This window comes from Rhamphochromis sp. 'chilingali' (assembly GCF_963969265.1).
Source record: "Rhamphochromis sp. 'chilingali' genome assembly, chromosome: 15".
NCBI classification, from domain to species: domain Eukaryota; kingdom Metazoa; phylum Chordata; class Actinopteri; order Cichliformes; family Cichlidae; genus Rhamphochromis; species Rhamphochromis sp. 'chilingali'.
In genome coordinates, this window is record NC_137942.1 from 10219791 (window position 1) to 10233216 (window position 13426).

The 13426-nt window shown below is 37.8% G+C and overlaps 1 protein-coding gene across 1 annotated transcript in view; it reads left to right on the forward strand.

The window, feature by feature from the left end:
- Positions 1-427: 427 nt before the first annotated feature.
- Positions 428-13426, forward strand: part of hs3st2 (heparan sulfate (glucosamine) 3-O-sulfotransferase 2) — a gene marked incomplete at both ends in the record, with an annotated part of 33248 nt that continues 20249 nt past the window's right edge. The window contains one exon of the mRNA XM_080904377.1: positions 428-936. Within this exon, the coding sequence (XP_080760503.1) occupies positions 428-936 (509 nt within the window). The remainder of the gene's footprint in view (positions 937-13426) is intronic.

A 13426-nucleotide genomic window follows, 5' to 3' on the forward strand; every position in this document is an offset into this window, starting at 1 on the left:
AGAACGCTCGCGCTACAAAGAGTTTCAGAGACACCGAGGACGCCTTGGACTTTTTCTTCTCTCACACAATTGACACAAGAGAAAAAGAGAAGGAGGGTAATGATGGGCGTCGAATTCCTTCGGTATACGTTTCGAGACAGTGCCATCAGTAATTGATCCAAATGACTCTCTTCAAACTACTTAAGAACAAGTTGTTTAAAGGAGTGACCCATTTTTTCTCTCTCTGCTGTGATCATATTCGGCTGAGCAGCCTATGAAAAGAAATAACACGACTTGTGCGCAGCTGATGCCTCCAAGAAACCACCCCTATCCTCATATGCCAGCCTGTCTGACTTTGGAACCCACATTACTACCGGACTCCGACCGCAGACCAACAGAGGAGGCAAGCTCCATGGAAAATCATGCAGGACTTTGAACCCATGGAGACATGGCACATAGGTTCCTTTCATCTGCGAACAGATTCAGCGCCAGATTCGCCTTCATATTCACCGTGTCACTGTCTTGCACCTATTTATGCTATAATATCATTTTTTGTCGCGGCACAATCATGACAAATCAGGGCTACGAGGGGAAACGGTGTCCGCCAGGCAAGAACGCAGGAGGGAAGAAACTTCTTGGAAAATTGGACCACTGCGCTTTGCTGAAAGCCAGGTCCACACTGGATGAGTCTGCTGCCCAGCGAGGAGCAAGCGATCTCCGCGAACAAAGTAAAGCCCCCTCTTCTGACAGTCACTGGACTGACGCGAAGTTGAAAAACATGAGTGTTGCGCAAAAATATGGGAACAAGAAGCTGCCCAACGCGCTAATAGTCGGTGTAAAGAAAGGAGGAACCAGGGCGGTGTTGGAGTTCATCCGGATACATCCAGATGTGCGCGCACTTGGAACAGAGCCGCACTTTTTCGACAGAAACTATGACAGAGGATTAGATTGGTACAGGTGAGAAAAACAAAGCAAACACTGAAAACTAATTGTTCTTTCACTAAGATAAGCACGTTTACATTGTTGTCATCGATATGGCTAAATATCGCACATCTTTCATTTTGTCTTTATGACTTGGTTTATGATACGGGAGCTCTTCCAGGTCCATTAAAGTGGATTTCTGGAAAGCAAAATTGCGTAATTAAAGCACTTATCATTTACTCTCTGTTAAATAAGCTAAAATTTATTTGAATGAGCTTAGTTGATGGGACTACAACACACACAAACACATACACATGTTGGGTATTACAAACACAGCTTCTAAGGACATACACTGGCTCTACTTTTTTACAAGGTGTAATGTTGTGTTTTTTCAGCCATGCACATGTTAGCTGTCACAGCTCCATGGTGCTGAGCAGACAGCGCCATGAGGCTGATGTAGACTGATGCAGTTCACACACATACACACACATCCCAGTCAACACCACAGTTGACAAAGGCAGCCCGCAGCTCCTTTCAAACAGGCTGCACCAGAGCACAGAATGTTCTTGCATTGGCAGGTGAAAGGACCCACAAGCGCAACAAGCCCAGGGCTCATCTCTGCCTACAGGTGTGTTGTGTTCACTAGATTCCCATCTGCATGGCCTTTTATAAGTCTGACACAACACCTTTCTGACTTGTTTTTAACCCACAGAGCATTTCCAAATCTTAAACTCTAAGAAACAAATTGATTATATAGCAGAAAGTAAAAAGTATCCTCAAAACCAAAAGCACACTAATTGCCATGAAAGCGTGAAGTCTGCAAGTGTTTCCCCAAAACAGCTTGATGGTTGTTGTCTCACATCACATCACACTGTTGAAGCTCATCTTCCCAAAAACGTACCTACTATGGCATCAGCACTGTGCATGCCATTGCTTGCAAAACAGGGAGGAAGTCTGTTCTCAGGCTGCACTGCAGGAATGAACACCACGGACTGCAGCAAATTATCATGTATATGAGTATCTGTCCATCACGGCTCAGTTCATGTTTTCTCAGATGTCTTCAGACATGCAGTTTGAGACATTTTTTGGCTTTTAGCAGCAAGATTAAAGCACATTCAGAAAATCTGCATGCTAAAGTTTTGGACAATAAAATCTCTTGTTTAACTTGAATTTGAGCTGCTAAAAGCTGTAAGATTGATTGATTGGCAGCTAATTCTTAAAATAACTCATGTTAACATCTTTTAACTTGAAATTTTCACATCTCTGGAATTAACTTGTAATTTTAATGCTACTACAACTACTATTACTACTACACCAACATTTTTATTTTTTATTTTTTACAGTACATCCAATTTACTATTAGGTCATCATTTCACACCAGATTTTTTTCCCTTCCTAAAATTAAAGTTGTGTATAAAGTTGCAAAATAAAAAAATATAGCCCTTACCAAAAATGATTTTTGATGAAAATATTCATCATCTGTGGATTCCACATAGAATATGTTGGAACTCCATATTTATAATACATGTGTTTTTCTTGAATACTGTATGAACAAATTGTACTGATGCAAACATAAGAGAACCGCCAACACACACACCTACACACACACACGCGCGCGCACAATGATGGCCTAAAGACTTCTAATACAATGGAATTATCACAAAAGCAGATTCCTACTGATGCAAAGAGAACTGAAAATCCTTTTCATCCCAATCTAGTGAACCAGAGGCTAATATTAAAAAACTTATCACAGAAAGACATAAAAGGTAACACAGAAACCCCCAGCAATGTTAAAATAGTAAAACTTTAATTTTTAACAATATTTTCACGTTACTAAAGACTTTACCACTTTTTGAGATTGATCTTATTTTTGCTTTCATTTGTTATGAACCTTATATTGTGACTTAATTGTGTTTGCATGCTCAATAAGGAACTTAATTTTGAAACAGTGGGGTCGAACTTTCTAACCAGTTTCTTTATGGACATGGAGTCTTTATTGTTATGTGTTTTGCAAATCAAATTGATTTAGAAACAATGCATTCACAAACAAAGGAGCAAAATCTTGGAAGCAGTTAAACAGCATGAGGTGATAAGATGGCAAAACACTTCAGCAAGCACCCAGTAAACTTTCAGAAAGGCCCAGAGGATTGCATCTTTTCATTGCTGAAACTGGTGGCTAATTTATGAAAACACTTGCACACAACACAGTGTAGACATAATGCAACTGAGCCAGTCGCACATAGTATATTCATACACAGACCTTACAATAACGAGCATCCACACAGCAACAACAACAATACAATTACAGAAGAACCAAACATCTGAATTTCAATACAAAACAATGACGCTTCTGACCCTCTGCTAGTCCATTGCTTACTACAGCAACCTCCCATTGTCTAAATATGGCATTTAATACAGCTTAATGATACACAACAGTAACTGTTCACATCATTAGTACGCAAACTGCCATACTAGAAGTTCTGCTTCTGAGTCACTGAGTCACTCCAAATTTACACATAAATAAACCGAGGTCTCTCAGTGATATGAAGCACTTGTAGAAAAATTACAAAGCTAAAATGTTGCACACTTGTGGCAAACTGACAGTTCATATACACGAGATAACAACTTAATTAATTGAAACTTTGTGTCCAAGGTACTGTTTAAGGCTAAAACAACTATTATTCAACTGGATTTTACTGAGTTACTGAGGGATGTTCATTGTGTAAGACTGGCCCTCGGTGATTATGTGTCACAATGTTTAGGTTTTTGGCAGCACATCAAATTTCATTTAATTGTGTCATTTCTCTCCAAAGGCAAAGAAGATAATGCATTTATATAGGCTGTATGCATTTTCCTTGAAAAGAACAGAGCGCTCTCCAGTAACACAACGTATCAACTGGCATATTTGTTTATCACTGTGTGTCAAAAACAGCTGTTTTTTTTAATTATAGTAAACAATACATTATAATTAATTTGTAATTATCATAAACAATAAAACAATCTGGTCCCAACTAATCAAAATGTTACACCAGACGTTCACAACATCTAGCAAAATTTTGCAAGCGATCACAGGTTGTACTGAGTCATCGTATCTCCGGCTTTAGCCAGGACGTTAAACAAAATAAACTCTGCACAAGTTTAAACTGACTTTTGTTCGTTAAGCAATAAATACAATACAAAACATCTGCGTGTTTAATACCTGCAATGATTAATTCAACAAGCAAACTAATTTGCAATAATAAAAAAACTGAGGTGAGATGTAATTAAATATCCATAAAATAAAATTTTAAGAGTAGTGTTTATAAATCCACAGTAATAATAAAAGCACTCAAATTCAGAGTAGACAATGAGACAAACTGAAAATGCCACAGCTTGTGGTATCCCCTTTATTCAAGAGCAAGCTGCCCACTCTAGCCTATCCAAGTGAATATTAATAAGTCATTGCAGTTTAATTTAAATATATATTAATATATTGGACAGTTTTATTGAATAGATCATACCTCATTTGATTTTTTTATAATAAAAATATATATAATAATAATAATCAGTTGCTTTAATAAGTAGCTCAATTCTTATAGTCATGAATTAGTTTGGGATTTTGCACTTTGGTGAAAATTATTTTAAAAATACATTTTATGATGTCATTCTTGGCATTAGGACATTTCACAGCCATTTTCACTGTTTGCTTAGAAATCAAATGATTCACTCAAAAAATATTAAATTTTGATGAAAAAAATTTAAGTGTCAGACATGTTTGAAATGAAAAGCGAAAATAAACCATCATTAATATTTGAGAAGTTGTAAATGAACATATTTTACCCACATTAGTCATGTGGCTCTCCATTGCTAATTTAAAGTAAAGGATTTTGAAAGCTATTGCTTGACTTTCCATTACAACAACAAAATAAACTATCACAGCTATGCAGATGACACACAAATATATATCACAATGTCACCAGGAGACCGAGGCCCTGTACAGGCTCTTGGTAAATGCATTGAGGAAATCAATGACTGGTTGTGCCACAATTTTCTCCAGCTAAACAAAAACAAAACTGAGGTAATAGTCTTTGGCGCCAAAGAAAAACGATTACAGGTCACCAGAGAACTTCAATCTATACATCTAAAAACCACAAACCAGGCGAGAAATTTGGGTGTAGTGATGGATGCAGACCTAAACTTAGAGAAACACATTAAGACAATAACAAAGTCAGCTTACTATCACCTCAAGAATATATCAAGGATAAAAGATCTGATGTCTCAACAGGACCTGGAAAAACTAGTCCATGCATTCATCTTTAGTAGGCTTGATTACTGTAACAGCATCTTTACAGGTCTACCTAAAAAATCAGTCAGACAACTACAGCTCATTCAGAACTCTGCTGCTCGAGTCCTCACTAAGACCAAAAAAGTGGACCACATCAGTCCAGCTCTGAGGTCTTTACACTGGCTGCCTGTCCGTCAGAGGATAGACTTTAAAGTTCTGATGCTGGCCTATAAAGCTCTGAATGGTTTAGGACCAAAATACATCAATGACCTCCTGACCCAGTATGAACCATCCAGATCCCTCAGGTCATCTGGATCCGGTCTTTTATCAGTTCCCAGAGTCAGAACCAGACACGGAGAAGCTGCATTCAGCTTTTATGCTCCTTATATCTGGAACAAACTCCCAGAAAGCCTCAGATCAGCTGAAACACTCAGTTTATTTAAATCCAGGTTGAAGACTCACCTGTTCTCAGCTGCATTTGAATAAAGCACCAAATCCACACTTTAAGCTTAAATTTCAAAACTTACATTTAACTACTGATTTTATCTACTGTTCTGATTTTATCTGTTTTGATTTTATATACTGTTGTTTGTTTGTTTGTTAATTAGTTAGTTAGTTTATTTGCTTGTTTTAATCAATTTTAAATCATGCTTTTTATTTGTTCTTGTTTCTAATGTCTCTGTAAAGCACTTTGAATCACCTTGTTGTTGAATTGTGCTATACAAATAAACTTGCCTTGCCTTGCCTTACAAATGTTCTCTATTTGGGCAAGAGTACTGAGCCACGTATACGTTACACCAGTGTTTCCCAATCACTGTGTGCTGCAAGAAATGATCAGGTGTGCCGTGGAAGATTATCTGCTTCCACCTGATTAGTACTCTAAGCAATTGGCGTGAGTAACGGGCAGAATGATTACTTTCTCTTCCACTGGAGGGCAGTACAACTACCTGCTCTAATTAAATGGGTTACCAACTGCCAGTAAAACAGAAGAAGATGAAGAAGAAATTACACGCTGTGAGATGCAACAGGCAATAGATTAGTATTTGAAAAGAAAAAGTAGTCAATCTGACCTGGGTCCTGGAGAAAATTCCGACCCAGATGAAGGCCCTAGCATGAGTAGTGGTCAGAAGAAAGGAAAAAAGGGTATACTGGGGACAAGCTGAACCAGTTCCACTATACCAGATATGCAGGGAAAAATTATGCTTTTTGTTTGGTGGTGTGCTGTGTGATTTTTCTAACGTGAAAGATGTGCCGTTGGTTACACCCACACACTGTACATGGTCTGCCAATGAGTTGCTGTGGTTCCTAAACACTTCCACTTTGCAGTAACGCTGCTTACAGTTGATTGTAGACTAGCTAAAAAGGGAAGACAAAGTGACTTGTAATCATGACTCCCTATTATGGTACTCAAATTCACTGATCTCCTTAGAACCACCACTCTATTTTTTGTTGTATTTACTTATTTATGTATTTATTTTTACAAATGTTTACAAAGGCAGACTGCAGAACTTGTTGAATGTTTTTATCTGTGGCAAATAGGACTGAAAAACACCTGAATTTAAAGATTAAGAAATACAGATACAGCCATTCAAAATAGCCAGAGGTCAGCTGGCAGCTAGGAGTCACCCCTCCTTCCCTTGGGAGGGATCTACATTTCACTATATGTCATTTCTCTTTCTTAAACGTTGACTTGAATCGTTCGCTATAGATGATTTTCTCAGTATTATTGTATGGTTTTTACCTTCTATAAGAAAGTGCATTGAAGCCACTGTTCTGATTTGGTGATGTATATAAAAAAACTAAATTGAATTTCACATTATTTTGATAGCTTTCGTTGTAACCCACCCAATAATACAAAAAGTTATGTTTTGAAATAATAAGTTTTATTAAATAATAAAACTTTCCAGTCAGTTTGCCTATTTATACATTTTATACTGCAAACCACTAAAACTATTTCCTGGAAAATGAAATACAGAAAAATATTATTCTTGCATACAAGCTTCCTCGTAGATCCCAAGCCAGATGTGGAGGTCATTTCTGAGACTGGTAAACTTAATTTTCCATTTAGCTTATTGTTTGCTGGGTTATTACTTCTTCAGACCTCTGTTATGATTAGGAGCATTTTTTTCTGTTAGGTTGCAAATGATTATTTTGATGTATTCTTTCTTTTTTCTTTTAAGGTTTCTTAAAACCTTAAATTGTACAAAAGTCTTCAGTGACCCATAATTTCTCTATATTTTGCATATAGAGAGGAGCGACTTTCACCTAGTTTCTTTTTTACTTGCTCTCCAGACTTTATGAATGTATTTCAAAGCTGTTCTTTGGACAGTTCCTACTTTATAAGTCATTTTCAGTCCTGTACCTTAGAGGGTGGTGTCTTTCCAAGCTCTACTTTTACTTGCAACCACAAAAATGAAAGTGTATTAGACCAGTGTTAACTTGACATATGTGTGTGGGTGTGTAACTCTTGTCAGCTGTTTGGACTTTGGGGTTTTGTGGGAGCTGTCTTTGGAATTGTGGGACAACACTGACCAAACAGAAGCGACCTCATGGTGCATTCCTGTTTGCTTGTCTGCAGAAGGCTCTTATTCACATCATTAACAGGTGAAATGAAGCTCAGCAGATGAAATGAGAAACGCAAACATCCCTCATTTGAGCTTGTAATAAAATTCAAATTCAAAATACAAAGAAGATCATTGTTTTCATAACAGTCATAATACTTTCTGTCAAAGATTCCTGGAATACCATTTACATGTGTTAAAATCAGGGGTTGGAGAGCTGTTTGAATGTAATGTGTGATGAAGGAATCCACTGAGATGCTAATGACAGTCTGCGCTCTCTTACCTGTGTGTAAAAGTTAGTTTTGGCCTTAAAATTCACTCAGTGATTTATCAGAGATGTGCAGAACTTGGAAGGCGAGTTAAAAACAAAAACAGGCGGTTAAGATAACACAATCCACTCTTTAAGACAAACTGTTAATAATATAATAATATTCTCTGGGGGCAGAGAGCGCTGTTTGCTTAGTCGCTCATTAAGACCAGGTTGATCGCTAATAACTGTTATTGCTCTCCTACCTTTCAGCACATGAAGATTTCACTTAAAACTAACTAGCTAAAAAAATAATTAATGACTGCAGGTTGGACACTTATTGGCAGGACATGTACCCATTGTCGCATTTGGAGTGTCTCTTTCACAGCGCAAAATGTTTGGAGTAGAGTATTAAACTAAATCACCAAAGTGATATGTTAAGAAACAGACAACTTGACTATGCAGGCAGGACTGTGACCACTAATGTGGGACTCGTAAGCAGAGTGCCAGAGTTTTGTGGTTCTCTCCTACAGCAGCATTTCACTGACCTTATTAATCTATCGAAATGTTTAGAACAAAGCCCCACATCTTTCTGCCAGAAATACACACATGTGCTACATATTATTGCGCAAGTAGTGCTCGTGTAGCAAGCCTGTAAATGAATGTGCCTCAGTTTTTCCAGAATACTGCTTAGGGGCGTTACTACTCATGTCGTTCTCGTCATTACAGTCAGGTTTCCCATTATGGTCAGGTTTTCAGGTTTCCATCATGGTCCTGTCAGGGACCGTAATGTACCTGTACCTGTACCTGACCGTAATGTAACATGATAGCATCACACAGTTGCGGTTGGACTCATCTATGATGTGAGTAGGGCTGCCACAAACGATTATTTTGATAGTCGACTAGTCACCAATTATTTTTGCGATTAGTCGACTAATCAGATCATCATCCATTGGACGTAAAACTACAGCTTATTGCACCAGCAGCATCTGATCTTATATAACTATCATTAGCTTACAGCTTTAAGTGTTTAAGGTCTGTGCTAACTAAAAATAAAGACAAGATGATAGTTTATTAAATTTTAATGAAATTTGCAGATTGTTTCAGTGAAGTTTAATAAACTCCTTGCTATCTAAAATATAACAGGACACCGGAGTAAATTCTCGAGCATCTCACACTTCTGATAATCAGCTGTCTGCTTGACATTTATTCAGTTGTGTAGAAACTATAACTTTAATCTCAGCCAAACCGATTCACTCAGGAACAAATAAAATACTGAAAAAAGCCAAACAATAACATTTTTAAGTTATCTAAGTGACTCATATATCATGTTTAACCTGAGTAGCGAAAGACGGCGGTGAGTTTGAAAACGATTTGCTGGGAGTCCGGTGCTCTCACGGCGCTAGTGACCTTGCCCCCGGCTAGCTATCGAGCTAGTGGGTAACAGACGTCTCCGAAAACGTCGGAGCGCTTTTGAAAATATGTGGTGTCTTGATAAACTGAGCAGATATTTGAGGTTTACACAGCTACATTCTCGCCTGAAAATATGTTAAACGTTTATTGTGTGACCCAGAAAGAATAATAAGAGTAACATTAAAACTAACTAGCTGCCGCCATTGTTGGAAACTGAGCTGGGCTGCGCTATGAATTCTGGGACACAGCTTCTTCTTCTTCGGGGTTTAACGGCAGCTGGCATCCTTGTACATGCAGTGCTGCCATCTTCTGTTTCAGTCCGTTATTACACTCTTAAATCCTACTACTCATTCCTGCATCTTTTGTGATCTTACAAAGCTTCAAACGACGCGTCGACTATTAAATCAGTCGTCGACGATTTTGATAGTCGACGTAATCGTGACTAGTCGACTAATCGTGGCAGCCCTAGATGTGAGTAATCCGTTCTGCCATATCCTAAAAGATCTCAACCAAGTATTGATCTGGTGATCTGGAGTGCTGTGAACTCACTGCCATGTTAAAGAAACCGGTTTGAGATGATTTGAGCTTTGTGACAAAGATGCTTCTGGTAGCAGTCATCAGAAGATAAATACACGGTAATCATGAACTGATGGACATGCTCAGCAACAACACTGAGGTATGCTGTGGCGTTTAAACCACTTATTTTTTTAATACCAAATAAAAACAAAAAACTTGGTTTGATATTGGTACAGATCAGCTGTTATGTGTTGAGTGTTATCCTTCCTTCCAAAGGTTGCAGCAGAAATTGACACTAATCAGACGGGGCAACATTTTTCCTTTTATTTTCCAGTTTTGGTGAGCCAGTGCAAATTTTAGTCTCAGTTTCCTGTTTTTTGGTGTGATCCCCATCTTCATAACATTGTTCTAACAAGTGGCTATTTGATTTATTGTCGCCATCCTCTCAGCCTAAAGTAATCTGGCCAGGCTCTGACCTTTGGCATCAACAAGTTATTTTCACCCAGATAACTGCTGCTTACTAGATATTTTCTGTTTTTCAGACCAGTCTCTGTAAACCCTAGAGATCGTTGTATGAGAAAAATCCCAGTAGATCATTTTCTGAAATACTCAGCCCATCTGGCATCAACAACTCTGCCATGTTCAAAGTCACTTGAACCTTTCTTCCAAATTCTGATTCTTGGTTTGAATTTCAGTTGGTAATTTTGACGATGTCTACATGTCTAAAGACGTTGAGTTGCTGCTTTTAATTGGATGATTAGCTATTTGCATTAATAAGCAGTTGTACAAATTAGCAAAGAGGTGTACCTAGTAAAATAGCCAGTACATGTATATGTAAAAATGCCTTTAAAATTGGGAACATCCTTTTTTGAAGATGCTTCAAAAGAAAATCATAGCTCGTTTTCTTTTGTTTCTTCTATTTACATTCATTCTCAGCAGCTTATAACTGAGAAACAGTCAAAAACATAGAACATGTGAGACGAAATTAACTCCCCTAAGTTTCAGTAGAGTGGCCAGTTGTTTTGCACAGTCTGTCTTGTTACATTAAGCGTGTGACAGACCATTTAGGCTCAGAAGAAAAATGGTTCAGTGTTCATTACTGTGCTTCCTGAACAGAACACACACATGGCCTCATTTATTTTGTGTGAGGGTACTCGCATAACCATACAGGACCTGATGAAAAAGACATTTCTCTACCACCAATTTCCTCACACGTTTCTCACCACTTTCTCCATTCTCGCAGAATCATAAAGATCAAACAAAAAAACCTTGCCATACACCATCAAGACTTAAAAGGGCATCTCAGCTCTATTGATTTCACAGGAGTCAGAAGCACTTCAGTTGCTTCTCTGAAAAGTGTTGAAATTGTACAAGAGGCTGCATCTACAAATATTCTCCTGGTCCACATTAATTGGCTCGGGGAGGCAGGGAACTCTGGAACAGTATCATCAGAAAGGTTGATGAGGACAGAAAGTTAGATGGTTCTCATTTAACACAGAAAACTACGCATTATAGACTGAGGGATGGTCAAGTCTAACTCTGCATTATTAATAAGCTGTCTTTATTGTAGCGCAGCTCAGAGACATGCAGTGGTTATCATTAATTACCAAACTACTTTTTTTGCGTAGACAGCCTGAACCAAGAGAGTGCACTTTTATCCTTATAGAAAAGTTCAGGATATAATCTGATCACGCATAAACTCAGCATAGATCAAGGTATTGTGCTGAAAAATCACATTTTCCACCACAACTTTATTAATTATTGATTAGTAACGAGTAAATCAGTTCAACCTGCAGCAAGATGCATAAAACTATGTGAAGATTCACTAGTTAGAATCAGATGTGTGTTATTTGTGTCATCAGTTTTATAAAATAATAATAATTTTTATAATATCAGCTGTTGTGAAATTTTACACAAGTGCCCAAAGGTGATTTTCACTCCTGTCTTTAGTCGGAAATGCCTGCAGAAACTCCTATACTATTTGCAAATAACTATATAATTTGTTGCACAGTTACTGCAATTAAAACAGGCTGCTTCCCTGACAGACGAAAACTACTGAAGGATAAAAAAAAAATAATGGAGGATATCAGTTCTCTAAGTTTTGAGCGAAGGATGCTGGCAGAGGTAAAGAAAATGATGGGGGGGGGGCATGGTCTTAGACATCCAAGGTCCACACATTCTTCATTTTTCAATATTCCTAGTTCATGAGGAAACTGGAAGAATTAAAAGCATATTTTTTGTGCACATACTTCAGTCATACATCAAGCCCCAGACCGGTTAGCTTTTGGTCCAGACAGAAATATCTGTTACCATGACATTTTCTGCAGATTCAGTCCCAGATAATGTATTGTAACTTTAGTTAAACCCCGGCTTTCCTGTAAGATAGACTGTTGTGAAATTCATTCACATGATCCTCAAGAAGAATTCTAATAACTTCCTTTGGCTATCTTTGTGGCAGAAGCTTCCAGAATGTATCACTACAAACGAAATTTAACATAACTAGAAAGAGTCTAGGATTTCTTGGAAATATCACCACATTTGTTAAGAAACAAAAGAAATGACCAAAATTAATGACTCAAAACAACCTGAGAATTGTTGCGGGATTTGGTGTCCGCTCTAATTTAATCCAGAGAGAGAGAGAGAGACAAAGACAACTTCCTGCTCATCATTTATAGGTTTGCAGTTCATCAGACCAGATACACCTGTGGGATGATCATAAGTAACAGATAAACCAGTAGGGGAAGGGAAGACTCAACACAGGTCAAGCAAACCAGCCAAAAAATTTGCTAAACATGGTGAACAATGTTGTTCATATAGTTCATGCTGTCATTTCGATAATGTAAGCAGTTTTCTTAGGCTTAATCTGAAGGCATGACCCTGGATGTGAATCCTTGTCACCAGAGTCAACGTCCTATATATTGTGCACCCACCATTTACCCATCAATAATCAGGTAAGCTTGTTGTTTACTGGTACACACTACTTTTTTTTTAGACAATTTGAACATAAACTTCAACAAAACCATTAATTGTTCTAAGAAACAAGTAGTGATATTGTAAATATATTGTTTGTCAAGCAGCACATGTCTGACAGTGACTGTGCCGTTAGATGCATAGAAAACAATACATATATATTCTAATTTTTTGTTTCAGTCATCCCTCTACTAAATAGTAAGATTCAAATTACTATCATTTGACATTATGATTGTGGAAATATTTTGCTGTCAGCAATCTTTAGCTCACTTTTAGTAATTGTCAGCTTGTTAACTTTCTCCTCTTGGCTAACCCAGCGTGTCCCTGCTGAGCAGGGATCAAATCCTGTCTGAGCTTCCTCTTCTGCCTTTGCTCTCTCCTTTTGTAGTTTCCCATCATCTAAGTAAACATCGAAAAGCTCTAAAGGTGTGGAATGTGCTTCTCATCATTTATAAATATCCTTGACTGTCACATTGCTAGAGGCTATACTGTAAACTCAGAGAGAACTGCTAAGGGCTTCTGTGTTGATGTAAATTCATGGCATCTTGATTCATG